General features: G+C 58.1%; 1 protein-coding gene and 1 long non-coding RNA gene across 2 annotated transcripts; one reads left to right on the forward strand and one right to left on the reverse strand.

Moving 5' to 3' along the window:
* Positions 1–118: 118 nt before the first annotated feature.
* GRTP1 (growth hormone regulated TBC protein 1) lies at positions 119–18,958 on the reverse strand. Its single transcript, XM_043583320.1, has 8 exons — positions 18,804–18,958; positions 18,395–18,546; positions 12,629–12,787; positions 10,035–10,159; positions 7,694–7,790; positions 2,713–2,885; positions 2,447–2,632; positions 119–460 (listed from the first exon to the last, which is right to left on the reverse strand). Exons 1-8 carry the CDS (start codon positions 18,839–18,841, stop codon positions 371–373), a joined length of 1,020 nt encoding a protein of 339 aa, XP_043439255.1. The 5' UTR covers positions 18,842–18,958; the 3' UTR covers positions 119–370.
* LOC122485053 lies at positions 18,362–24,004 on the forward strand. The gene is made up of 3 exons (XR_006297774.1): positions 18,362–18,473; positions 20,863–21,087; positions 23,568–24,004. It is a non-coding gene; the product is annotated as an uncharacterized LOC122485053 (long non-coding RNA).
* Positions 24,005–25,714: the final 1,710 nt, after the last annotated feature.

Below are 25,714 nucleotides of genomic sequence, written 5' to 3' on the forward strand. Positions count from 1 at the left end.
GCACAGACCTCACGTAGATGCCGTGGCACAGAAAGGAAGGGATTTGGCGTTAACACTAGTGACAGTTTGCGGGTTTGGTCTTCATTTTCAGTCAGCCGGTGAGCTGACGATCACAAACTCGGAGGTGTTCACGCGCTTTATTAAATATGCACATCTCACATTTTATAGGTTAAGATCTCAAGTAAAAATACATTTCTAGAAATCCATGACTTCATGGCCCATAACTGAGTTACGGAGGACATAATTTTAAATCGGTCTTGAAAAACATTCACAACGAAGTGTACAGACGTCAAGTACTCTGGCACCGAACAGCAGGAAATGTCAGCTCTGGAAATGAAGCCTCGGGGGCGACAGCGGACAGGGGTCCTGGTCAGCCCTGCGCCAGCAGCCTGGCCCTGCAGCTCTCACGAAGCCTGGTGATGGTGGCCATGGACAAGCTCCCGGGCTCTGAAAATATTTTCTGGAACACAAAAGGAGTTTGTTTAAAAAACCAGCGACAGGTGTTCAGCTCAGTGCCCCCCCCCCATACCCCCGCTGCTGCCCCAAGGGAAGGGCTTGCACGGCCCCTTCTGCGGCCCCGAGCTGTAGCTGAGGGGTCCTGTGGCAGCTCCGAGGCCAGTCAGGGCCCTCGGTGAGCGGCCAGAGTGTGGGAAGCCGGTGGAGCCTCAGACTATTGTCTGCTGAGAACGGGCTTCACGCTAAGAAAGACGTCCCCCGGGGGTTGGGGGGGGGGGGAGTATATGCGATCACATCTCTCCTGCATACTAATAATTTAACGATCACTTCACAGTTACTGCTGAGAAATTCACGATTTACAAACCAGGCCAGATGTGAGGCTGGCAGTAAAAAGGTTTTGTTTTGTTTTGAAGAAATTAGAGGAATTCTTCCACAGGTACGTGTTATGCAGCACCTAGGCCGGGGCAGAGTGTTTACGGTCCTGAAGGGGGAATCAGTCAAGTCCTGTGAGCCCTGCTTACTCTCCAGAAAATTCTAGATGTTCTTGTGCGGGACTCTCTCTAGAGGGTATATGGGCTGCAGGTACCACGCTTCGGGGAAGAAACCCGTGTTCCACTTTGCAGAGATCGCTGGGGAAGGTCCCCGCGCCGGCCGCCTCCCCAGCAGCTCCTGTCAGAGGGCCACGACGCACAGTACTTCCCTCGGGTGGCTCACGGTACCAGCAGCCACTCGGCCTCCTGGGGTGCTTTAGAAACATTCGCACTGACTGAGCACCTACTGTGTGACCACCAGCGTGCACGATGCCAGTCAGAACCAGACGGCGCCAAAAGCGTCACGCGGAGGGAAGGCAGCCAGACAGCGACACGCGGACTCGCTGGTGTACCTGACACGTGCAGACAAGGCAAACCCGGACGGAAAGCAGACTGGTGGCTGCTGGGTGGGGGAGGGGCGGGCACTGGGTCCCTTGGGGGTGACAGCCGCATCACCAGACCTCGAGCCGCCCATGCGCTAACAGGGAACAGAAAACCCCGTGTCACCCAGGAGGAGCCACCAGCAGCCGCAGCTCAGACGGGGCAGGCGGGGCCTCGTCCAAATCCCAGGCTCATGACCCTGCCCTCTGCCCTCTCTGGACGAGGCGTTGTGTCATGTGGGACGGGCTCCAAAGAGTTCGCTGCAGGCTTCTGACGGTCCCCAGCCGGTCACCACCTCTGTTGAGGCTGCTGAGCATGGCCAGTCCACCCGTCTGCCCGCCACTCGGAAAGCGCGTGTGGCCCTGGCGACTGGTCATCCCGTGGCCTGGAGTCCGGCTAGAATAGGACCCCTCGTTCCCCGTGCCTCAGGGCAGAGGCCCCGGCCTCTCTGCGCCTCTACCCAGGCCGCTCCCAAAGCCACCCCGCTCTGCGCTCCCACGTCCCCGCAGTGGGAGAAAGCCCTAGTGGTGCACTCTGGCCAGCGTCCTGATTCCAGGGCAGTCTGCCGTCAGAAGATCACCCGATTGTCCCCTGATGGCAGAGCCGGGGGCTTGCTACCACCCGGGAGGTCGGGGGGAACAACCGGGCCACCTGCCTGCACTGATGGCTGGTTCAGGTGCCGAGCAGAACCTGAAATCAGCCTCCCCCGGCCTCCGCAGAAGGCCTGTCGGTACGGCTCCTGCTCCGTTCGCTCAGCACACCAGAGTCATCTACACAGCCTCCACGAGGTCCAGGACCCAGCACGGAGGCCCTGGCATCGGGGAGCTGCCCTTTGGGGCAGGACACACAACAGACACATGCGACCCCACTGGGGCCACGGACAGCCATCTGGGACCAAAGACGCTGGCTACAGAAGGGGTCAGATGGGTCTGCATTCCGACCCAGTGAACCTGGACCAGCCCGATGGGGGTCCCAGCAGGGGGGAGGCGAGGCCCAGAGGGGACACAGGGACAGGCAGGCTGGGGACGCCAGCACGCCTGGCCAGGCCGCTGCACCGGGAGCAGAGCCCCGACACTCACCTGCATGAAGGTGTGGCACTCGGTCACAAAGCTGCCTCGGGTGATCTCCTTGAACCGCTCGCAGGTGTCCGCCACACTGCTGGCTTCCAAAATAAAGGCCTGGTGGTGCTTGATCAGGGTCAGGGCCACCCGGAAGAGAATCTTCGAGCCTTCGCTGAACAGACAGTCCCAGATCCGGAGCACCGTCTGCGGACAAACAGAAATGGCGCGTCACCGGCTGGGGGCTCACACGGCCCTGGTCCCCGCGAGGCACATGCCGCGCTCACCTCCACGGGCAGGACGTCCACGAACAGGCAGATGAACCAGCGTGACACGACTAGGGTCCACAGGACACCGTGCCTGTCCATCAGGGCCGCCACCGCTGGCAGCTTGGTCCTCACCAGCTCCCCCAGGACCTCCTGGTCTGTCTTCAGGCCCAGCATGGCGGGGCTGTAGTAATCTGCCACACGAGGAGAGCAGGGCTGTGGCTGAGCGCCCTTCCCAGCAGAGGAGAGGGCGGCTCCCAAAGCGAGGCCGCGCCGTGCACCGGTGAGAATCCGCCGGCGGGAAGCGTTTGCACGGCTGCGCTCATGGCGCCGAGATGGGGAACACAAGCAAGTGTCCATTCGGGCAAAGGGACAAAAGTGTGCCGTGTACGCGGGCGGAACTGTCAGCCCCACAAGCAAGGGTGAGCCCCCAGGACGAGATGTGCGGACCAAAGCCAGACGCTGGACCGGTGCGGCTGAGATCCCTGCAGCCACCACACCCACAGACAGGACGTAGGACCGTGGGCCCCAGGGCTGGGGGTGCGGAGCTTCGGTCTGGGAAGATGAGAAAGCTCTGGGGACGGGCTCGTCAGTGTGAGCACACTGGTGCCCTCGCTGAGGGCCGGCCAGCAGCATGGACACGCCATCTGGCTAAGCAGGGGCCGCAGGACACAGGAGCAGGTGCGGGGACAGTGCTGACAGTGACCTGCACAGGACGGGGCCCTTGCTCTCGGAATCAGTCCTGCGTCCTCTCTCCACACTGGAGGGTCAAGTTCCTGACATTCTAGAAGGGGCTGGACATCCCCACCCCTCTGACTGCAGGAGGACAGAGGCAGCCAGAGGCCTGGGCTGTCCTGTTCATCACAATGAGACCCGATAGCTTAAGTTGGAGAAATGCCTTAACGGAGTTCGTGGCCTGGGGGCCCCAGATCATAGGAGCACAGAAAGCACAGCCCACCAAGGTGACTTCACGGCCGCTCCGCTCCTCCCGCCCACAGGCCTGGGCACCGGCTGGCAGCTGGCGGTCCCCACTGGCTGGGACCACGCACTTGGACAGACAGCATGACGCTGCCCGTAGTGTGTCTTCTCTGAACGCATGTGTCCTCCCAGAAAACTTTTTTGCTCATTAAAGGCATGTATTATAGACTTTAATGCTTAGTTTTTGCTGTTAAAGTGGTCTCTCAAAAATGAAAAAAACGTTAAAAAATTTAAAAACAGAACACCAAGGATTTTACAAGTTTTTCCTGCTCATATCCTCATTTTGCATCTATCATCTCTTCTTAAATTGAGCAACATCCTGCCCCCCCCAGGAGATGGAGCAAAGAGCCTCTGTAGTCCGTTCAGAGTGTCCTGCAAGCGACCCAGTTCTCCAAGTGACGCCCTGGGGCAGCCGGGGTTAAGCTTTCAGGTGCTAAGAGGGTTTGCTGAGCTCCCAGCAAGGTGGCCTCACTCCTGGCCCCAGAGAGGCTTACAGCACCTTCCAAAAATAGACCCGACCAGCTCACACCCTGACTGCCCCGGGGCCTGGGGGTCACCAGGGCAGGAACCCCGAGACCTGACCTCCTCACCCTCCTGGCCGCGTCCGGCCCTGATGCCGAAGGCAGATGGAGCCCAGAGCCCGGGGCCCGCTCCTCTGGGCCGTCTGAGCAGAAGCACACCTCCGGGCCAGCATTCGGCTAAGCACAGGACAAGGAGCCTCCTCAGTAGGCCTGGCGGGGGCCTCGCCTCAGGGACGGCAGCCTTCTGCAAACAGCGCCCTGGCCACATCAGCACATTGGAGGACTGAGCCGGGCTGGGGCACAGATTTAGAACCAGCCCATCTTACTGCTGCCAGAGCTGGGATCCAAGGGGGTGCCATCTAATTCCAAAACCAATGCTCTCCAGCCCCCCAAAAGCAAAAGCACACCCCACAGGCACAGGGTACAGGCGGTGAGATACAGCCCACAGGTAGGGCGACCCCCTGGGACAAGGTCGTCAAGAGGACACGGGAGACACATGGCAGCTCCAGCGGTGTTCACACCTTCGCTCTGCTTCCCAGGGCCCCTGAGTCTCCCCGACGGAAGGTGCCTTGGTCCTCCCTTGGACCACCTTCTGTCTTGAGCTGTGTTCGGAGGGGAAACAGGTCACACCAGCTTGTCGGGACGCCAGGGTGTTAATTCACTGGGCTCTGCTCGATGCGACATCCCAGACAGCGCTCCGGCTCCGTTCCTGAAGCCCGATGGCACCATCAGCCGGGGCCTCACCCTCGTCTCCGCAGGCCCAGGAGGCCTGTTCCCTCATCCTTTCCCTGGATGCCTTGGTCCGAATGGTGACTGCTCAGGACAGCGGCCTGACCCGAGAGAGGCCGCCCGGCAGGCTGGGTGGAGGAAGGGCGGGGTCTGCATGTGGAGGCCAAGTTCAGGGCGTGCACACACCATGTACTGGTGCTCCAGAACACGACTTCCCTCCGTCAGCTGTTCTGAAACAGGGGCGGCTCTGCTGGCCTAGTCACAGGTGTCCCTGCACCTTCTGGCTCGTGGGAGACCTCAGCTGGTCTTCCCAACTCTCAGCCACACAGGCCTCCTATTATTTCCTACTGAGCTGCTCCTACCCAGAGCGGTAGGGACCCTTCACGCGTGCGCTGCGTGATCACAGACACCACCTCTTTTCTGCTTTCCTTGCAAGGTCTTATCTCAAAGTCAGTTTTTAATTTTAACGTAACGAAAATTATCAATCTTGTCTCTTCTATTTTTGGAATTTTGTTCAAGACCTACCTCCCTCCTCAGCAATCACGAGGCTGTTCTCACCTCATTTTCTGAGTGTCAAAGTTCCACTTTTTCACGTGTCTTGAATCCACCTGGAGTAGGAATAGGGTTTTCCATGTACACAGGTGTCACAGAGGATGTTGCAAACGGCAATCTTTCCCTACTGATCGACATACCTCAAGCCCCAAGTCCCCCAGATTCATAGGTCGGAAGACCAATTGATTTCTACGCTCTCGCCTCTGGTCTCCATACCGTTTCCTTGTAATGGCAGGACAGGACGTTAAATCTCCAATATTCCCTCAGGCCTCCCTGGTACCCTAGATAAACCCTCCTCAGATAAAAGAACCACCGAGGTCCAAGCGGCTGATGTCACCGCAAGTGTGATTTGCGCATGTGAGTGCTTCCATGAGATCTGTGTGACAGCCGCATGGCGCAAGCCCCACAACGTGAGCGGATGAGTGTGTCCTTTTTTGTTTTCTGAAAGATTTGTAAAGCACGCAGAAATTCTCCACACCTTCAAGGTTCGATGACAGTATTGCCATTTCAGACGGTCCACTTTCTCCTAAATCAGCTTTGTTAGGCAGTATTTTTCTCAAAATTTTCCACTTGGCCTCTTTGTCTTACTTGTATTCTCTTGAGATTCTTAAAAACCCCTGAAGATTTTCAAATTCCAGCACCCTTTCCATTTCCACGTATCCGTCCTGCCAGGCTCTGTCTGTTGTGTCGGTTTTTCCAGAGAACCGGCCTTCGTCTCGGCTCATCTTTCTGACTGCTTCTGTTCCGACTTACCAGTCCTGGAAGCCTGTGCCGCGGGGAGGCCGGCACGGCTCAGTGTGTGTGACCAGCGTGCCACCTCCCGGGCCCCCTGCTTCTGTGTGATGAGGAAAGAAACTAGGGAGCAGGATGCTGGTGCCGGGCCAGCCTGCTTCCAGTGACCCACAGCAGTGCCTCTGCCCTCTTAGTCCTGATTGCAGTGTCGTCCGACGGGACGTCGCGAGGATGGGAAAGGACATTTCAGGGGCTAACACACAAGCCTGTGCAGTCACCTGCTCTTCAGGGCCAGCCCAGAGCCCCTCTGTGACAATTTCAGGCTGTGCCATGGCTGCTGCTGCCCCCTCCCGCCTGTGTCTTCATTTGCTGAAACTTCCCAAGCCCCAGAGCAACCCGGGGATGTGACAGGTCTCAGTGAGTATTTGTGGGAAGGAGCTGACTTGGTCACAGTACAAATACACATCGTGATTCAGTCTCCAGATGCAGCTCAGCCATCGCTCCATTTGGAAGGTCCCCTGACCAACCCCCCGCCCCGCCACTTCCTCGCCATTTCCCTGCACCTGCCGCTCAGGCCTCCCCAGGCAGAGCTGGGACGGTGAGATGTCACGCACATGGGGATGGTCTGTCCCTTGAAGGCGGCCTATCCAGGAGGGCTGCTGGCGTGTCCACTCTGTGCCATGGCGAACAGTGGCACTGGAGTGTGAGGAGGCCCCATTCCGTAATGGTGCCACTCTGATTCACTCTGGTTCACTCTTTCGTGAGGCACGTGCCAACATCTGACGGCCACGGCATCTAAGGCTCGAGGGTCCTCATCTGTAAAATGGATCAGTAGTTGGGCCCGTGTGGTACTGCTGTGCTGAGGCGAGACTCGGGACACGGAAACATGCTGTATGCTCCCAGGCAGAAATCACAGCCGACTCCTGCTGTGGTCACTGCGGGGTGCCCGGAGCTGGGGCCAGCTCTCCAGGGTGGTGAGGGCGGTTCCAGCCCGACTTGAGGGCACACGTGCTGGAGGGGAGAACCAGGGCTCACCCGTCCAGTGGTCACGAGAACTCCCCGGGCCGCACATGCCCTGTGTAGCTATGCCCACCTCAGGCCAAGCACGAGGCTGGGTCTGGTCACCACCGTCGCGGCTGTGGAGGGCACAGGTCTTCTCCCACCCAAGACGGCTCTGGCCACTTCTCTTCCCAAAGCGATCAGAGTCCACACTGCATTACCAAAACCGGTGCTATTTATTAATCAATGAATTGGAAGGAATGATTCTCATCCCAATAACAGTTACAGCTGACAACGACTCACTCTTAGGACTGTTCTGAACTCTACAGGAAGCCAAGTGGACCTCTCACTGATTCTGGGCCCTGCGAGCCTCCACACAACCAGGCAGCCTGGGGACCAAGCCCAGCACCCGACACAGACAGTTCACGCTAAATTGCAGAGCAGAGAGAGTGCAACCAGGGCCCAAACGGTCACAGGCGTGTTCAACCCACCAGGCAGTATTCTTCCCACGAGCGCGTCTAACAGCCAAAAGGATTTCTCTTCGCTCTTGGTTATGAGGACCAGGTAGCCTGCTATGAAGTTCATTCCCTGAAACAAGAAAACGGGTCCTGAGCCACCTCAAGCCACCTTCGGTGGCTATGACGCATTGCTAGTCCCTTGCTGTCCCCAAAACCACGCAATTCCGGAACGACCTTCTGGTGCAAGATCGAGATCTGCCCTCCAAGTGACACACACAGCACGAGAAGGCAGAAACACAAATCTGTGTGAAGAAGCTGTCAGGGTCACGGCCCTGGAGTCCACACTCAGACCCTCCTGGGGCTTCGGCCCCCTGACCACACCACTCAGAGCCCCCTCAGGCCTCAGCCCCCCCACCCCCGACCACACCACTCGGACCCCCCTTGGGCCTCACACCCCCCCCCCCCGCCCAACCACACCACTCAGACCCCTCTCAGGTCTCAGCCCCCCCCCACCCCTGACCACACCACTCGGACCCCCCCTTGGGCCTCGCACCCCCCCACTCCCCCACCCTGACCATGCCACTCAGACCCCCTCAGGTCTCAGCCCCCCGCCCTGACCACACCACTTGGACACCCCTCTGGCCTTGCACCCCCCACCCTCCCACCCTGACCACACCACTCAGATCCCCCTCGGGCCTCGCCCACCCCACCCCACCCCCGACCACACCACTCGGACCCCCCTTGGACCTCATCCCCCCCAACCCCCTGACCACACCACTCGGACCCCCCCCCTCGGGCCTCACAACCCCACCCCCCGACCACACAACTCAGAACCCCCTCGGGCCTTGCCCACCCTACCCCAACCACACCACTCAGACCCCCACAGGCCTCCCCCCCCTCCCCGAGACCACACCTCCTTCAGCCCGGACGACATCTACATCCATCCTCTAAAGCAGGTGTTCCAACAGACACGAGTGCTCAAGTCTGCATCGGAGCAGATGCCAAGCCAACAGTGTATTTTGTAAAACCACGAGAGCGTGGCAGGACGCTCAGGGCTGCAGACAGTTTCTATGAGGGAGACCGCCAGGGAGGCTCAGGGCACCTGCGAGCTGCAGGTGCAGGGTTCACCCACAGCGGGCCAGCGTCTGCGTGACTGCACTGCAGACGACTTCCACTTCCTTCCTTGTTCCCAATGCTTTCTAAAATGTGCCCTCCTCTAGTAACAAGGGGAAAATCCAGCCTCTGTCACCCAGTGTCATGCACACCACCCAGGGAGAGGCCACGTGAAGAGGCAGGCACATGCCAGGGCTCTCCAGAGACCACGAGCGGCCGGGGCCTGGACAGACCACCCCTCAGCCGCGGGGGCGCCAGCCTGCCCACACCCCGCCTCCGACCGCGGAGAACAGACTCCCATTCCTGACATTCAGCTTGCAGACCTTGTCCCCGCAGCCACGTGTGCACAGATACGGACCATGAGCTGCACATCGCGCTCACGCTTAAAGTTGTAAGGGTTGTTTAAACGCTCTTTTTAAAACCTACAAGAACAGCGAGTGGAATAACATAAAGACGGTTTCTCGGCTGCCCAGCCTCCCTGGCTCCCACAGGCCGGTCCTCGTCCAGGATGGCCAGTTACCCATCCCGACTTCCTCCCCTGGCACAGTGGGCAGGCTCCAGGGCACCGAGAAAACAGCCTGTCTGGCCTGTGCCTTTGCTGCTGTCTTTGCAAGATGCTCTGCCGTCGCTGCCGGCCCCCCGGCCCAGCTGCCGAGCCCCTGGAGCCTCGCCTGAGAGGGTGGGCTGCAAAGTCCCCACGCAGATCCTGGCACCCTCGGGAAGCCCCAGAAGCAGGAGCACTGAAGCGGGAAGCAGAACTCCAGGCACCCAAGCAGCCAGCACACTGGCAGGCCTCCAGCCCCTCAGGCCCACACGGGACGTCCCGCGTCCCCTGCAGGCTCGCCAATGGCACTTCTGTGGCTCCACACATGGGCCCTTGTCTTTCCCTCCCCGACACCCCAGACAGTGCATGTCCTCGCAAGGTGACAGCAACTGGCAGGTGAGGATGCAGGCTGTCCCCTTCATCGCAGGGGAAGATCTGACTCCCAGAAATAGCATGGGAGGAGCGCCCTACACACGCCCTGCACTGAGCCCAGCAGGTGCTAGTCACTCATTCAGTACCTACAGCCCTGGGGCCACTTAAGTGACCTCCTACCTTCCCAGCCCCCCTCTTCTGACATCAAAGTAAGTCATTAAGCATATGTTTCACCACTTTTCTACCTGAGGAATGTGTCAAAGTCACAGGCACCATGACTAGGAAGCCCGTGAACAGGGTTAGTGCATCCTTGCTGGCCGCTGTCACCTTCCCTTGGGGGCTCACCTGGCAGTACCCCACACCTTGGTTGTGGCGCCCATAGGCCACCAGCACGTTGTACAGGGTCTTTTGTAAACAGGGATCCGCGTTCTTCCGGAATTTCACGTTGTCCGGGAAGGTCCTGTTCATATCTGCAGGGAAATTCACAACACAGGATTACCCAAGACCGGCCTGTGATGTAACCCTCATGTCTACCACAGGGGGCACCCCGAACCCCACCTGGCAGGTGTGAACAAAGGTTTCGACCCTGGTCGCCCTTTGTGGACAAGCCCCTACCACGTCCACGGTTGAGGCCACAGCAAAGGGAGTCAGGACTGAAGAGGAGGGTATCCCGCCTCTCCTCACAGCCCCCGCCATGCAGCCTGTCTGCACCCCCCCTCCCAACACCCCCCAACCCCAGCCAGGGGGTTGTTTAACTCTAGGACCACAGGCAACACAAAACTGGAAAATCTTTCCAGTTGTGGAAAGGCAGAACACCCCAAGAATCCCTCAGAGACAAACGGCAAAACCGGACACTGAGAAGTGAATAAACTGCTCATCAGAACCTGCGTCCTCCTCACCGGCGCTGTGGGAACCTCCCGCGGACCTGACCCTGATTCTGTGAGCTAGCCCACACACGGGCAGAAGGGGGGAGGTGTGGGTGCATGACACAAGTACTTCTTTTTTCTGACCTAGTGACCCCACTTGGATTAGATTAGTGGTGTGTCTGCCGCTGGGCTATGACTGATGACTGGAACAGACCCGCTGTGCAGGCCCCTCAGCCCCCACACAGCTTTCGGGCAGCGCTCCTGGGCCTCCCTCTGGTCTCTGAGCCGCACCTCTGCTTATAAAAGAACTGACCTAAGCAGAACAGGAAGTATTAGTGCCTCAAAGGACGTTATTTGCCATTGTGTGTTTGTTTACAAAAACGTTTTTTTCTTGGAATTCTAAATATTCCAAAAACTTAGAATCCACCAGGAGTTTAGTGGTGTTTTGGTTTTGGTTTTCTTGTTTGTTTTTTTTACTAATTCAGACTCTGAGTGACCAGTCCCAAGCCCATTCTCATTCTTACCCTTGATTAGGAGATGTTTTGAAATTTTTCCCTGGGACAGCCCCTCCTTCCCACCTCAGAGGTGGGTGGGACAGGGATGTCCAGTCTGCTCATGCACCCTATGAATGCTCCACTGCGCTGTCCCTGCAGAGCAATTTCTCCAGACCCCTCAAGAAAACAGACAGAACGACGATGGTCCAGCAGGTCTGCTGCTGGGCACACGCCAAGAGACTGGAAAGCAGGGACTCAGAGAAATCTCCGTGTAGCCATGCTCGTAACAGCAAACCCACAAAAGGAGAGGCAGCGACCCCAGCGCCCATCAGCGGAGAACAGAACAGACCAACAAAACAGGGTCTGTCCGCACAGCCAACAGGACCCGGACCTGAAAAGGAAGCATTCTGACGCCTGTTGCCATGTGGATGTGCCTCCAGGGCCCCTCACCAGGGTAAGCGAGCCAGACACGACAGGATGGTGGGCCGGGGGCTGGGGAGAGGCTGACACTCCATGGGGACGGGGTTTCAGTTTGGGAAGGTGGAACAGTAAATTCTATTATGCATGTTTTACCACAATAAGACATTTTTATCCAAAAACACCAGCACTAAAACAGAGCCTTTCAGTTCATTTTTCAAACCAACAGCAACACTCTGTTTCCCTTGACATGCGTGGCCTCTGTGCAAGGGACCTCCTCCCCAGGCTGGGGACACTCCCCAGTCTCACCGCCAACAGGGAGTCCCACCTCTCAGCACACTCAATTAATTGGGCTTTAATTATTTTATATTTAAGGGTGTATTTCTCAAAAGCAAAATCAGACGATCAGTCACACTTCCTAAGAATCTAAATTATTCAGTTTATAAGGGTTAAACGTTTGTTTTGAGCACTTGGAACATCTAAGAGCTCGTGAGCCTGTGTGGTCACTGAGAGTGCCTGGGGCACCGTCGGCACCCAGAGCTCGACACCAGCCACACATCCCCGCGTGTGTCCCTAAGTCCCAGGGCGCTTCCATCAGCACAAAGCCCTCCCAGCGATTACCCTCCAGTCACGACTGCCGGCTCAGAGCCTGCAGCAAGGTCTTCTTGCAGAAACCGGCCCTGCCCTTGCCCCTGCCCTTGCCCCTGACCTTCCCAGCTGGCTGGCGTCTAGTGTTTGCCGAATCAGTGAAAAACACTGTTCTCCCCTCACGAATGTTCAAGGTTTGATTTTCCCATAAGAAAAATAAAATTCCAGGGGCGCCTGGGTGGCGCAGTCGGTTAAGCGTCCGACTTCAGCCAGGTCACGATCTCGCGGTCCGTGAGTTCGAGCCCCGCGTCAGGCTCTGGGCTGATGGCTCAGAGCCTGGAGCCTGCTTCCGATTCTGTGTCTCCCTCTCTCTCTGACCCTCCCCTGTTCATGCTCTCTCTCTGTCCCAAAAATAAATAAACGTTGAAAAAAAAAAATTTTTTTTTAAAAATAATAAAAAAAAATAAAAAAAAAAAGAAAAAGAAAATTCCAAATTAAAAGCAATGGGCAATCTGTAACAGCGCAAGTTCCCTCCTGGGGGGCTGCGTGCCCCCCGCGCCCGCCCACGACTCACCTGTCCGGATGGCCTCCTCCAGCCTGCCGCTGCACTCTCCCTGCAGTAGCCGGTGGTAATAGCCGGGGTTCTGGTCCATCCGGGCCTGGGCTCCGCTCACCCCCATCCAGACGTGGGCCCGGTGCTCCAGGGGGACACCTTTCCGGATATAGCGCTTCACTGAAATGGAAAGCAGGGGCTGCGGTCAGGGACAGATCAGCGTGGCCTGGGGTCAGAGCCTGGCAGAGGCTGAGAGCAAAGGGCGCGACCTCAATGCTTTCGCCTGGCTTCTCCCATGTCAAACATGGGAAGAGCAGAACTTTGCACATGCCCACCCGGATGGCTGCGTGCACTCCTTGCAGACCGTTCTCCTGCACGGGGCAGGGGCAGCTCCCCCAGCGCCCCCCCCCCCCCCCCCCCCCCGTCCTCCCTCACCGTCAGCACACCGTGCGGGGGCAGCGGGCCAGGCCCCTGGGGCCAGGATCAGTCACTGCAGCCCAGGGCGGCCCCACAAGCTCCACACAGAGGAGATACCCAGAAGGCCAGAGGCACAGAAGCTGCACCAAGTGAGGGGACATGAGGCAGGAAGCAGAAGCGAGGGCCAGAGGGACAGCTGTGGGCAGGGACAGAGGCGCTGGTGCATGGTCCAGCCCTGGAGGTGACAAGGGACTGCAGGGTCCCAGGCTGGGAGCCTGTGTGACCCCCTGGCGGGGGGCTCAGCAGCCGGTGTTTGTGTGTTTGTGTCCTGTTCTGCACTTGACTTGTGTCAGTGGAGAGCTACTTCCTTTGGGAGGGATATTTTACTGAAAATAAATACATGAGAAAGGAATCATCGATTGTCTAGTGACCATAGAAACACGTAGGAAAAGAAGCCAAGAACCACAAGCTACCTCAGGTAACAACTTGCTCGCTCGTTTCCCAGGTAAACAGGAAAGATTTGTGAGACGATGTTCAAGTGAATTACAGGAAGCCAGGGGTGCAACACCATGCTTTTAATGACCTCAGTTTAACCCTCAAAACCGTTCATCGAAGGAAATACTCAAAGCTTTATTATTTTCCTTCCATATTACATTACAAATACCATTTTTATTTTCTTTTTTAATGTTTATTTTATTTTTGAGACAGAGACAGAGCAAGAGCGGAGGAGGGGCAGAGAGAGAGGGGGAGACAGAATCCAAAGCAGGCTCCAGGCTCCGAGCTCTCGGCACAGAGCCCGACGCGGGGCTTGAACTCACAAACCGGGAGATCACGACCTGAGCTGAAGTTGGACACTTAACCAATGGAGCCCCCCAGGCACCCTACAATACCATTTTTAAAAAAAGAAATGCATTAGGGGTGCCTGGGTGGCTCAGTTGGTTGAGCATCCGACTTAAGCTCAGGTCATGATGTCACAGCTCGTGAGTTCGAGCCCCGCATCGGGCTCTGTGCCGACAGCTCAGAGCCTGGAGCCTACTTTGGATTCTGTGTCTTCCTCCTTCTCTCTCTCTACCCTCCTCTGCTCATGCTCTGTCTCTGTCTCAAAAAATAAACAAACATTAAAAAAAATGCATTTTAAGAAAAAACAAAAGGCCATACAATCAAAGAAAGTCCACGATCTGCTACAAGGAGAAAAGCATCTGTGGAGCCAGCTGCGTATCACAGAAAACCGTGGCAGGAAGAGCCGCCACGGAGAGCACTGATAAAGCTCCACTAACTTGCACTCTGCGCTAACCCACCACGGATGCGGCCTCAGCGGAAGCTTCCAGAGGGCGCATGAGGGCAGGAAAGGCCCAGCAGGTGCGTGCGGGATGAGGGGCGGAAGCCACAGGGAGCAGAGACCCTCTAGGGCGTCCCCACGCTGGTGAGGTCACGCGAACCGAGGACACTAGCCACTGGGGCCGCCTTGCCTCCAGCCTGCCGCGCTTTCCACCGGAGCTGGGTGGGGGGTCTCCGGCCGCAGGGAGCCAGGCAGATGCTGCGGCCACCCCCAGGGGCCAGTCCACGGCCGGGGATGCCTAACTTGAAGATGTGCAAAGGGGGGACACACAGACCCCAGGCTGCCTCCAGCACAACTGATGCCTGGAACCACAACAATCCCCAGGAGGACCAGAGGAGCCGCCGAGTCGGGGGCTCACCTCCGACCTCAGGCCCCACTCGCAGGCAGCGGAGCATAAGGAAACTCCAGAAATAACCACAGGAGCAGAGCTGACTGCGTTTCAACAGTGTCGCAAAGGAAAGTCTTGCGGGCAGAAGGGGCAAAAGTCTTTCCGAGGAAGGCTCACAGCAGGGCACGAGGGAACCGAGTCACCGTGGGCGGAGCTCAGCCACGGGGGTGGGGGGGTGAGACCCACACTCAGCTCCAAGCCCACAACCCTGCTTCAGGAAAGCCTCAGTGCTCACAGGTGCTTGCACGGCTGTTTATACCATCGGCTCAAAGGTCCTGCAGCTGCCGAACGTGGTCCCAGAGAGCAAGGTGTTCCTCAGCAAGAAGGGAAGAAGGATGGGATCCCCCAGATCAGGGCACGGGGGAGCCGGCCTCACAGGCCTGGGGCCGTGGGGCCCACTGGCGGGACACTCTCAGAGGCCCCAGCGCCCAGGCGGCGCACAGGGCCCACAGGGGCAGCAGGAGCAAGTGTTTAAGGACATGGGCTGGTTTCAGTCTTGAGGGGACACGAACCTCCCCATGAACTCACAGAAGTATAACTAGTAAGAGCGTATTTCACTACAAAATAAATTTGTAAATAGAAAAAAAAAGGCACCTATAAGATGCTTAAACGCCTCACTGGAGTCGGACACTGGGTTCTACTGGGACCCGCAGGCCCCGCCTGGCAGAGGCCTCAGTTTCCTCGTCAGATGGGGGTGAAGCACGGGGCCCCGGCCTGAGATCCAGGTGGCCGAGGAGGCTGAGCTGTGTCAACAGCTTCCAGGGACAAAGCCTGTTGCCACTGACCCCTTCCTCAGGGCAGGACTTGTCCGGCAGCATTCCTGACCTTGGGAAGATGAGGGGGGCATCTCTTTAAACAAGGTGGACCCCAGACAAATCACTTCCAACTGTCTGTCCCAACAAAGTTAAGCAAATCCCTGTATTTATTGGTATTTGCCTTTGGAAAGAGGTGTTTGCAACTTAATTCTAACTTAGATGCTGCTGACATTTGCAGCTACTAGGAAAGAGCTGAGACCCTGCAGAAGGCAGTTCAGCATCCGCCCTCAGACGGGACGTGAGCTGGAGCAATGGCTGGGCCAGGGCAGGACTGAATTCGTTTTTCTAGGCTACGGGAGAAGGATCGACCTGTCTCACGTGGTCCTGGTGGGTATTTGCTATGGACAAAAAAGAAAACAAAGAGGAAACACTGGTTGTGTCCACATGTGGCAGAATCGGGCCAGTGAGTTCTGGTGGCCACCTAGAGACGTGCTGATGCCAAGAGTAGGAGGTGACCATGTTATTGGTGACAGGAAGGCAGGCATCCAGACAAAAGTCCCCCAAAACAGAAAACTACACAGGACAACGAAGCAACAAGACCCGGTCACTGAGGTCACAGAACGATGCCCACCAAGGCCCTTCCCCCCTGGGATGTCATGGTCCCTGCAGGACAGTCAGCTGAGTGTGACTACAGAACTGGACTCTCATTTCTGGAATAACTCGTCCACTCCTGTATGTGCCACACAGCCACTCCCACAGAGCCGCACAGGTGCTGACAGGCTCCCTGACCGTCCTGCCCCGAAACCACACAAGCACCAGCCACGACACCCGGGGCCACTGAACCCTATGAACCACACACCTCTTGCAGACTGACCTGTGCTTCTGTTTCCTGAGGGAACACCAGGCTGCCCTCCCCCAGGCCCGAGGCTCATCGCAAAGCTGACACTCTGGCTTCCAAACCTGTTTTGCCCCTCTCTTTACCGCAGTCACAGTCTGTTATGTAAGTCAAGGAAATGTTAAAACAAAAAAAGAATTCTTTCAGTAAACCAAACTGAAATTCTTAGAGCTCACAGACACCAGTGCTCAAAGAAAGTAGGAGCAGAAACCAGATAAGACCTTTGAACCAGGGAAGACAACTGGAAAAGACAGGAAGGGCGAGCATCTGGAAGGTTCTGCATGCTGAACAGAACAGATGCCGGAAAAGAGACACTTGGCGCCACGTGCGGCTTAGGACAGAGATGCTGAGGGTCCTCCAAAGGGAAGGACAGGGAAAGGCTAGAACCAGATGGTAACACCACAGACAGGGCCACTGAGGCGCAGGCACGTCTCAGTGACTGCGTGCTACCAGCCTCCGGGTCCAGGGTCAGCCACGGGAGGCTTCTCCCGAGTTCCCGCCAACTCCCGGCCTGCGGGGCCAGCCGCCACATTTGCACACGTGCGTGGGAGACGCACGGTGCTGTCAGCAATGGCCTCTGCCTGACCCAACAGCTGGGCCAGGAGGAGAGCCCCTGGTACTTCACGTGATGCAGATTTTCACTATGGATCCAAATTACCTTTACTTTTATACACTTGTATTTTTTAAAAACAAAAGACCAATCAACTCTTAAGAATAAACAGAAAGGAGAATAAAGACAGACATGCCAATGGAAACAGAGGCGACGCAGGGATGGGCGCTGGGGGATGATCCCTGCAGGGAGCGCACAGGGCGCTGGTGGCATCCAAGGTCCGCCTGGCAACAGGGGACCAGCCTGAGGCCCCCTCCCGGCCCTTCGGACTGTGTGAACTGCTAGTTCACCTGAGTCGCTCCTGAACACTCCCCCAGCAGTAACAGCCCTGAGGAGGGCCCCTGGTCAAGGGAGAGGCAGGTGAGTGGGGGGCCCAGAGTTGAGAAAGAGCCTCTCTCCCTCCTCACTGAGCGCCCCACCCCCAAGATCAACCTGTCCCCACCAACCCTGTGCAACTGCACTATGTACTGGGGCCGCTCTGGGCCTTAGTTCACCAACCCCTTTAAAAGCAAAACTTGACCTTGTCACACCCTCTTGCTTAAAAACCCTTTTACTGGAACCCCTGGGTGGCTCAGTCAGTCGAGCATCCACCCAACATTTAATTTCGGCTCAGGTCACGATCCCAGGATTGTGGGATGCAGCCCCACATCAGCACGCTTGGGATTCTCTCTCTCCTTCTGACTCTTTACCCCACCTGAACTCGAGCTCTCTGTCTCTCTCTCTCTCTCTCTCAAAAGTGAATTAAAAAAAAACAAAAAAACTCTTACAGCTGGCCTCTCTCTGCCCAGTCATGTGATGGAGCCCTGGGCCCAAGACCAGAACGCTCTCATTACGTCCCCTCTACCGGTCACACAGCTCTGTCCCTGCCGCTGACCTCTGCCCTCACCGTTCTTGGTCACCAAAGCCTATCTCAGAAAGCCCTACCCTTATCTTGAGTCCCGGAAGCATACACCTCCCAAGGGCCTCACCACATTCGGGCAGGTCCCCACCTCTCCTTATCTGCGGCCTGGGGAAAACACTCCATTCATTCCACAAACGTTGAAGCAAGTGTAGAAGCCAACGCTGGGGCAGGGAGGGGAATGTGATTCCCAGAGAAAAGCAAACCACACCAGAAACCAGACGAGCAGCCAGAGGTCAACACAGGCGGGACAAGGCAGGGGCCGGCTTCTGTGGCGGTGTGGAAGCCTGCCCTCCCAGACCCGCAGGAGGGAGAGCGCCAGGGAGGGCAGGCCTGGAGGAGGCGCCAGGCCCAGAGAGAGCTGGGCTGGGCAGGCCACCGGGCAGGGGCTTCCGCGCTGAGGCGGGGAGGGGGGGAGAGGCGGGGAGGGACGGAGACCCCGCCCCTCAGAACCAGCTCTGGCCGGTCCGCGGCCACCGACCCACCTGTACCGCTCTTCTGGACACCTCCGCCCCCCTTCAAAAGTTTGGACCATTTCATCGCTCTTCTAGTGAGTATCACCAGGTAGGCGGAAAAAAACTCCTCATAAGCTGCATAATCAAAGTCTTCGGGCCTTTCAAACCCGTACGGATCGATCCTGCAACGAGAAGAAAAGGAACCTGTAAGCCCTAAATAAAGTTTCGCGCGCGCGCTGGGTCCCCGCGGGGACGAGGCCGCGTGCGCGCGTGGGGGCGGCGACGCGACGGGAACCGCGACCGACCCGCGGGCGGGGGGGGGGGCGCGCCCCGGCCCTCCCCGCCGCTCCCCACCCACTCGCACCCCACAACCCAGGTCCCCATCCCGCACCCCACACCCCAGGCTGGGCGAGGCGCGCCCCGGCCCCCACGCGCCCACCTGGGGACCCGGTCCCGGGGGCGCCCCGCAGGCTCCATGCCGGGAGGGCGGGGAGGGGGCGCCCGGGGACGCGGGGACCGCGGGGCGCACGCCGAGGGGTACGAGTCTCCCTCCCTGGACCGGAGCGCGTGTCCTTCCGCCGGGCCGCGGACGCGGGAGGCGGGGCGGGGGGCGGGGCCCGAGGGATGAGCAGCGGGAGGGAGAGGGGCGGGGCTGCACCTGCTCCCGCGGCCCCCGCGGAGGGCGGTGTCCGGAGCTGCTGGAGCTGGGAGCGTGGGAGGTGTTAAGCCCGGAGGGAGGGGTGCGGGATGGGAGGCTGGGGTCGGGATCAGGGGGCCACGGGGGGCGGTCTGGAGCGCAAGGTGTGCGCCCCGCCCCCCCCTCCCCCAGGCTGGCTGGGTGGGTGGGCGGGCGGCATTTCCCGGTCGGTCACTCCGTTCAGGCCTCCCGGGCTTTGAGCAAAGGTGGGAGATAGAGTTGAGGTTCTTCTGAGATACCTTCAAACTTCAGTGCCTGGCCGGTCCGAAGGTCAGAGCTCTGACCTATGAGCCCTATTTTAATTTTCCTTGTGCCGGAAAAGAGCAAGTCTTACTTTTCACTTGTTTTTTTCAGTCTTCACTTCAGACCTGAGAACAGCGTATAATCCCTGCACCCACCTGGGGACCTGCCCTGTTCCTTCCTGCCTCCCCAAACCCGGCTGGGGAGGGGATCCCGGGTTCCAGTCCTGCCCTGACTGCCTGGGAAGGCCCCCACCCTGCCAGGGGTCACATGGTCACGGGAACTGGCTGGCTGTGCACCACCCTGCAGGATGGTCATCTGGGGTGACTGGGGGTTCACAGCTCAGGGGGCTCCCCCACAGGGGGCAGAACGGGGGAGGGTCCCTATTCAGCCACCCCTCCAATAATGTGTTCAGAATCTTGGGCGTGTGAGTCAAGGCCAGGTGCTGTCTGCAATCTTATTCCTCAGGGCGAGGGGGAGGGGAGTCACCAGCAAAACTAAAGGCATCAAGGCACGCCCTGAGGAGTCCTGGGGCCCTGACGCCCTGAGCCCTGCAGGGGCAGCCCTGGGAGCCAGCACCATTACTCTCCTGAGATTTCAACACTGGGCCGTGAAAACCTTGTCAAATCAGGGAGACCACAGAAAATTTGCCAGAACTATGTTGTGAATTTTGGTTTACAAATGTGGTGAGAAAGTGGGTATTTAAGGTTCTTTGAATTTTGGATTTAAGGCACTTGGTAGCTTCAGCCCTCCTCACCCCAAGGGTCCTTTTTGAAACAATGAGCCCAAGCAGGAAGACGCTTTCTCTGAGCCCCAGAGCCCAGTCCACCTGTGACCAGCCCTGTCCGAGGAAATGCCTTTCTGGGGCACGTGTGTACTTTCTCGTGAGAAGTGCCTGTGGGCCACGTAGAGACGTGGCTGTGCCCCCCACACGTCTACCCGAGCTTTACTGGACCTGCGGGCAGCCGACACGGCTCGGAGCTGATCCGTCCAGGGCTAAGCAGAGAGCCTGCAGAGGAGACCGCAGGACCCCCCCCCCCCCCCCCCCGCCGCCAGCCATCGTCAGGCTTCTGCGGACCCTGGGGGGCTGTAGGGAATTTAGGGTCCCCTGGACCTAACCGCAAAGGCCAGTTCTGCCAGCGTCCTGGTGCCACAGCTTAGTGCAGTGCCCTTTGTAAGCCCCCCCCCCGGTCCCTGCTCTGACCTCCTCGGGACACTCTCAACAGGGGTACTTTCTTGTGTGACATTCAAGTCGGCAGACGGGGTGACTTATCTTCACACCAACATGGGGTCTCCCCTGGCCCACACCTTGCGCACCTGCTCATCTTCCTTTGGCGTGTTTCTCTCCCCACCTGGATGGCTGCTACCAGCCAAAGGGAATGACTCCCTGAAGCCCCCCCCCACCCTTCCAACTCTTCTCTGGGGCTAAACCCCGTTTCCTGCTTCCTGTCGCCGGGCCTACTAGCAAGCTGATGCTCCTGCCCCCACTTCTCTGGCACTCAGCACCCCCGCTTCCATCCCACCCAGCAGTCCCGGGACACGCCTGTCTCCTTGCCTGCAGGTTCCCCTCCTCTCTTGATGGGGGTCAGGATCCGGCCTCACTCCCTGCCACACACTTTGTCACAACTGCCTGAAGAGCAGCATGGCCTTGGCTCTGATGCCCCCGCAGGAAACCCAGGCCACAGGACACGTGCACTTGGGCTTGAGCGTGATGGCGGTACCCCTGGCAGGTGTATTGGGGCCAGATGACACGGGAGGACGGGCATCCTGTGTGGGGGCAAGTGAGGTAAGAGCGGCCAGCCCAGGAAGTAGGGGAGGGAAGAGGATGAGGAGGCCCAGGTGGCCAGGACGGCAGCGGCCAGAGGGCAGGAAGCAGAGGGCTGCCGGCCCAGGGTCTGCCTGAGCCTCCCCTTGGGAACAGGAGGTAGTGCGCACTGTGCCCTCCAAGTACCTCCGTCCACATGCCCAGGGCTGAGTTCCCTGGGCACCCTCCCTGCCAGAACCCTTCCCTCAGAGCTGGCAGCCAGAGCGCTGAGCTGTCCTCCCTGGAGACCGTGCAGGCCGTCACTCGCCAGGTACCACCACGGCCCCCTGCCACGTCCCCAAGTTTCTGTGCAGGCCGAGCCTCAGCAGGGGAGGTGGGTGGACACCCCGGCGACACTGCCCAGACGGGGACCCTGACCCAGAGAGCGGCCGTGGGAGCCCGAGGCTGCATTTCTGCCGAGCCCCGGATGTGGGTGCTGGTCCCCAGCCGGGGCCTGTACCACAGCATGACCCCACATTCAGCGAGGGCTGCGGGGGTCGACTGATTCAGTTGAAAAGAGATGGAGAGACGTGACCACCAGATGCAACATGGCCACACCTGGGAAGACCCTGCGGTGGCGGGGGTGGGGGCGGGGGCGAAACTGGGCGAGGACTGGGAGGCAGACAGACAAGGGAACATTAGTGACGCTGGTGTGTCCCGGTAGTGAGGTGGTGTGTGTGTGTGTGTGTGTATTACTGGGGGCTGACACAGCTGAGCCCTGGGAAACAGTGGAGGTTAACACGCCCCCTGTGTGTCCTGCTAAAGAGATCCCCATGGGGAGCCCTCTCCTGGGGCACAGGTGAGACTCGGGGTCCCCTGCTTATCCGGGACCAGCCAGACTCTGCCCCCTACACCCCTCCTTTGCTCCAGCAGTAATGAGCTGGACTGTTTTCGCCTCGCAGGGCGGGTCGGCTCCCACCGCTGAGCCTGTGGGCCACCAGCCCGCTGTCTCACCTACCTTACTGTTCCCCGTGAAGCAAGCCTCCCATGGCCTAGCTCCAGAGAAGCTTCCAGACCTCACTATGGCAGTAGCCCCATCCCTTTGAATTAAAGTACTAAGTCCAGATATGTTTTCTATTTGACTAAAGAAGAGTATTGATGGGTAAAATAATAATGAGGTTTGGAGTTGGCATTAGATTCATTCCAGAAGAGAGAAAAAAGATGGGCGAATGGAGCCATGGCCGAACCAGGAAGCTGGGCACTGGGTACACGGAGCGGTTTTCCGTTCTGAAAGTTTCCATAATACTGTGTGTAACCAGTAAAGCAGTAATGCCCTCCCCAGAGGGGGCAGAACTGGCCCTGCGGCCTTGGCCCCCCACCAGCCCACTGTGGCCCGCTCAGAGGTCAGTGCACCACCAGCCACCTGGAGGATCCTGAGGCTCTCACTCCTGCCGTCCCCATGAAGCCAGAAGGGACATGTGCAGATATTATTAGTGAGGCGGGGTGCTATGGGGTCTCCAGTGACCCCATGAAATGCCCACAACTCTGAGTCTGAGCGGCCACCTTCCTGGAGCGAGTGTGGGGCCCTGTCCCAAGGTTACTGTCATCAGACACTACACATTCCTCCAGTCCCCGCAGGGCGGGGGGGGGGGGGGGGTCCAGCCCAGGAGTGTGAGTGAAATCATTGCCTTGGGACAACCCAGGTGCACCAGGCCGCGGGGCCACTTGACAAGAGCCTTTCTCTTTGGGGAAATGTCACCCTCTCGAGACTGTCATGGGTGAGAATGCGGTCCCCCAGGCCATGCAGGTCCCCTGCTCAGTTTCTGGGGGTGTGACCCCGGCCAGGCTCGTCCTCTTGGACGTGTCTCCTTCTCCCCAGCAGGAGCCGGAAGGGGCTCAGTCACTGCCTGGCGTGCGGACTGTGCTCAGCAAACCCCGGGCCTCTTGTTCCCGTCCCAGCCTCCCAGGCTCAGGTGCCTCACACGGGATTTCCTCCGAGGGCAGGTTGTGAGTGCCCCACAGGAAGTCACCCCAGACCCTTCAGTGACGTCCTCTGCAGAAGAAAAACAGGTTTTGGAAGAGGGCAGGTCCACTGAGCAGGGAGCCCTGCAATTATAGCCTGAGCTGGCGTTTCCAGTTCTTCCAGCACAGACGTGGAATGCAGCTGTTCTGTGGGCTCTGGGCATCGGAGAAACTCACGATTTGTTTTCGGAGATCATTTTGAGGGAGTGTTCCTTGTAAGCAAGTTTTATTTTCTAACAAGATTAAATGTACATTTTAAAGAACAAAAACTGTGATACAACCTAATCTTACAAAACGCTCAGGGACGCTGCGGGAGGGGAGGCGCAGGAAGCACCCCGTCCCCAGGAAGCCAAGAAACCGGGGGTCCTGCCTCCACCTGCTCCACCAGACAGACGGACGAACAGACAGTCTCAGGAAGGGTGGGAGGGTACCAGGCTGGGACAGGCACACACTGTCGCTCGTCCCCAGCCTTCCTTCTCCTGTCCTCCCTTCTGTGCTAGAACCCCGTTTTTGTGCCGACGGAGCAGGCCTCTGTGACAAAGAACCACAGCCCGGCCGCTAGACAGCACCCGTGCTCACGTAGTCTTGGAGCCTGCAGGTCCGAGGGCTGGTTCCCAATGCGCCATTCTCCTGGGTGCGTGGACACCGTCTCCTGCCCGCGTCCTCGCGTGCTTCCTCTGTGCGTCCTGACCTCCTCTTATTAGGACACCAGTCATGTGGGATCAGGGCTACCGACTGATCTCGTTTTACCCTCACTTCTTTAAAGGCTGGATCTCCAAATGCAGTCACATTCAAAAATATTTCTACTGCTGAGAAATGAAAGCACTGACAACTCTGGGACTTCAGGGGCGCCTGGGGGGCTCAGCTGGGTGTCCGACTGCGGTTCAAGTCATGGTCACATGGTTCGTGAGTTCAAGCCCGGCGTCAGACTCTGTGCTGACAGCTCGGAGCCCGGAACTGCTTCGGATTCTGTGTCTCCCTCTCTCTCTCTCTGCCCCCATTCATGGTCTGACTCTCAAAAATGAATAAACGTTAAAAATAATTTTTTTTTAAATAAAGACATGTTTATTTACATTTTATAAGGGGCCAAATCTAAAGTATAATAGGGGCGCCTGGGTGGCTCACTAGGTTAAGCATCTGACTTCAGCTCAGGTATTAATCTCATACTCCATGAGTTTGAGCCCCACGTCGGGCTCTGTGCTGACAGCCTGGAGCCTGCTTGGGATTCTGTGTCTCCCTCTCTGCCCCTCCCCTGCTCATGCTTTGTCTCTCTCTGTCTCAAAAGTAAATAAAAACATTAAAAAAAAAAAACTAGAAAACAAGGGCACCTGGGCGGGTCAGTCGGTTGAGCATCTGACTTCGGCTCAGGTCATGATCTCAAGGTTCATGGGTTCGAGCCCCACGTCGGGCTCTGTGGTGACAGCCCAGAGCCTGGATCCTGCTTCAGATTCTGTGTGTCTCTCTCTCTGCCCCTCCCCCACTCACTCTCTGTCTCTCAAAAATGAATAAACTTTAAAAAAAAATTAAAAAAAACCCAAAAGTTTGGGACCCTAGTGCAACAATAAAAAGACAATGTCCCAGATTCATGGCATGTAAGTTACACACCCAGAGACATACTGACACTTTCCTGTGAAAGTACACGTGCCAGGCACCAGCACGGGGCACACTTCCACTAACTCCATGGTGGCCGTGTGGGTACACATCAGAGGTGACAGGCTCCCTCATTTCAGCTGGCAATCCTATCCTGGACACACAGGAGACACTGTGACCCGGATTTCTGTGACCGGGAGGTGAGGAGCTCTTCTCTGCTTGAGAATTTTTCTTGGGGAGGCTGTTCTGCAGGGAGAACAGCGCGCTGTCTCTGTGCTCTTTCCTCTGAAGTTTTCTAACAGCCCCTCAGCCCAGATGCACAGCAGCTGCCACATTTCAGGACAGAGCCGTGGGTCTCACTGGGTCCAGAGCGGAGCATTGTGGGACCTGCCAGGGCCTGTGGGGGTGTCCCGGCATACAGAGGTAGGTGTCGATCATCTGCACCTCCCTTCCCACCAGCAGAGCGTCCAGCAGAGTGTCCACAGTGACCCAAAGGGGCTGAATCACGAACAGGATACGTAGGGAGGCGCTGCTCACAGAGGGAGTAAGCGAGCGGCCAGAGCGGCAAAGGTTCAGGAGGGTGTCTGTTTTTAGAGGCTCGATGACATTCCTCAGAGCCACCTCCAGGCCGGGCAGCTGGGCCGCTGACTGCTCAGGGCTGCGAGCTGTGAGCTGCCCCCATGCCCGGTGTGTGTGCTGTCCCTCCAGCCCCGGACACAGATGCCAAGGCCCTGCACTGACCGCCCCAACTCGTAAAATTGTGCTAAAATATACCTGACAAAGAACTTGACCTCTGAACCATCCATGAGGGAACAGACAGCTCAGTGGCCCTTAGCACACTCCCACTATTGTGCAGCCACCACCCTCTGTCACCGGGACTTTCTCATGTCCCCAGACCGAGTCTCTGACCCCGTGAACACACCTCCAGCCCATGGCGCCCCTCCTGCTCTCCGCCACTGGGAATGGGGCTCCTCTAGAGGCCCCAGGGGAGTGGAGTCCCACAAGATTTGCCCTTCTGTGACAGGCTTGTTTCTGTGGACAGGTGGGTCCGAGCACC

Source organism: Prionailurus bengalensis, chromosome A1 (assembly GCF_016509475.1).
Source record: "Prionailurus bengalensis isolate Pbe53 chromosome A1, Fcat_Pben_1.1_paternal_pri, whole genome shotgun sequence".
Classification (NCBI taxonomy): domain Eukaryota; kingdom Metazoa; phylum Chordata; class Mammalia; order Carnivora; family Felidae; genus Prionailurus; species Prionailurus bengalensis.

Coding starts and splice junctions, on each gene's coding strand:
- GRTP1 (XM_043583320.1), bottom strand. CDS start 18,841: ATGGAGCCTGCGGGGCGCCCCCGGGACCGGGTCCCCAG. Junction 18,547..18,803: donor CCCCGGGACCGGGTCCCCAG/GTGGGCGCGTGG, acceptor TTCTCGTTGCAG/GATCGATCCGTACGGGTTTG. Junction 2,886..7,693: donor CGTGGGAAGAATACTGCCTG/GTGGGTTGAACA, acceptor CTCGTGTGGCAG/ATTACTACAGCCCCGCCATG.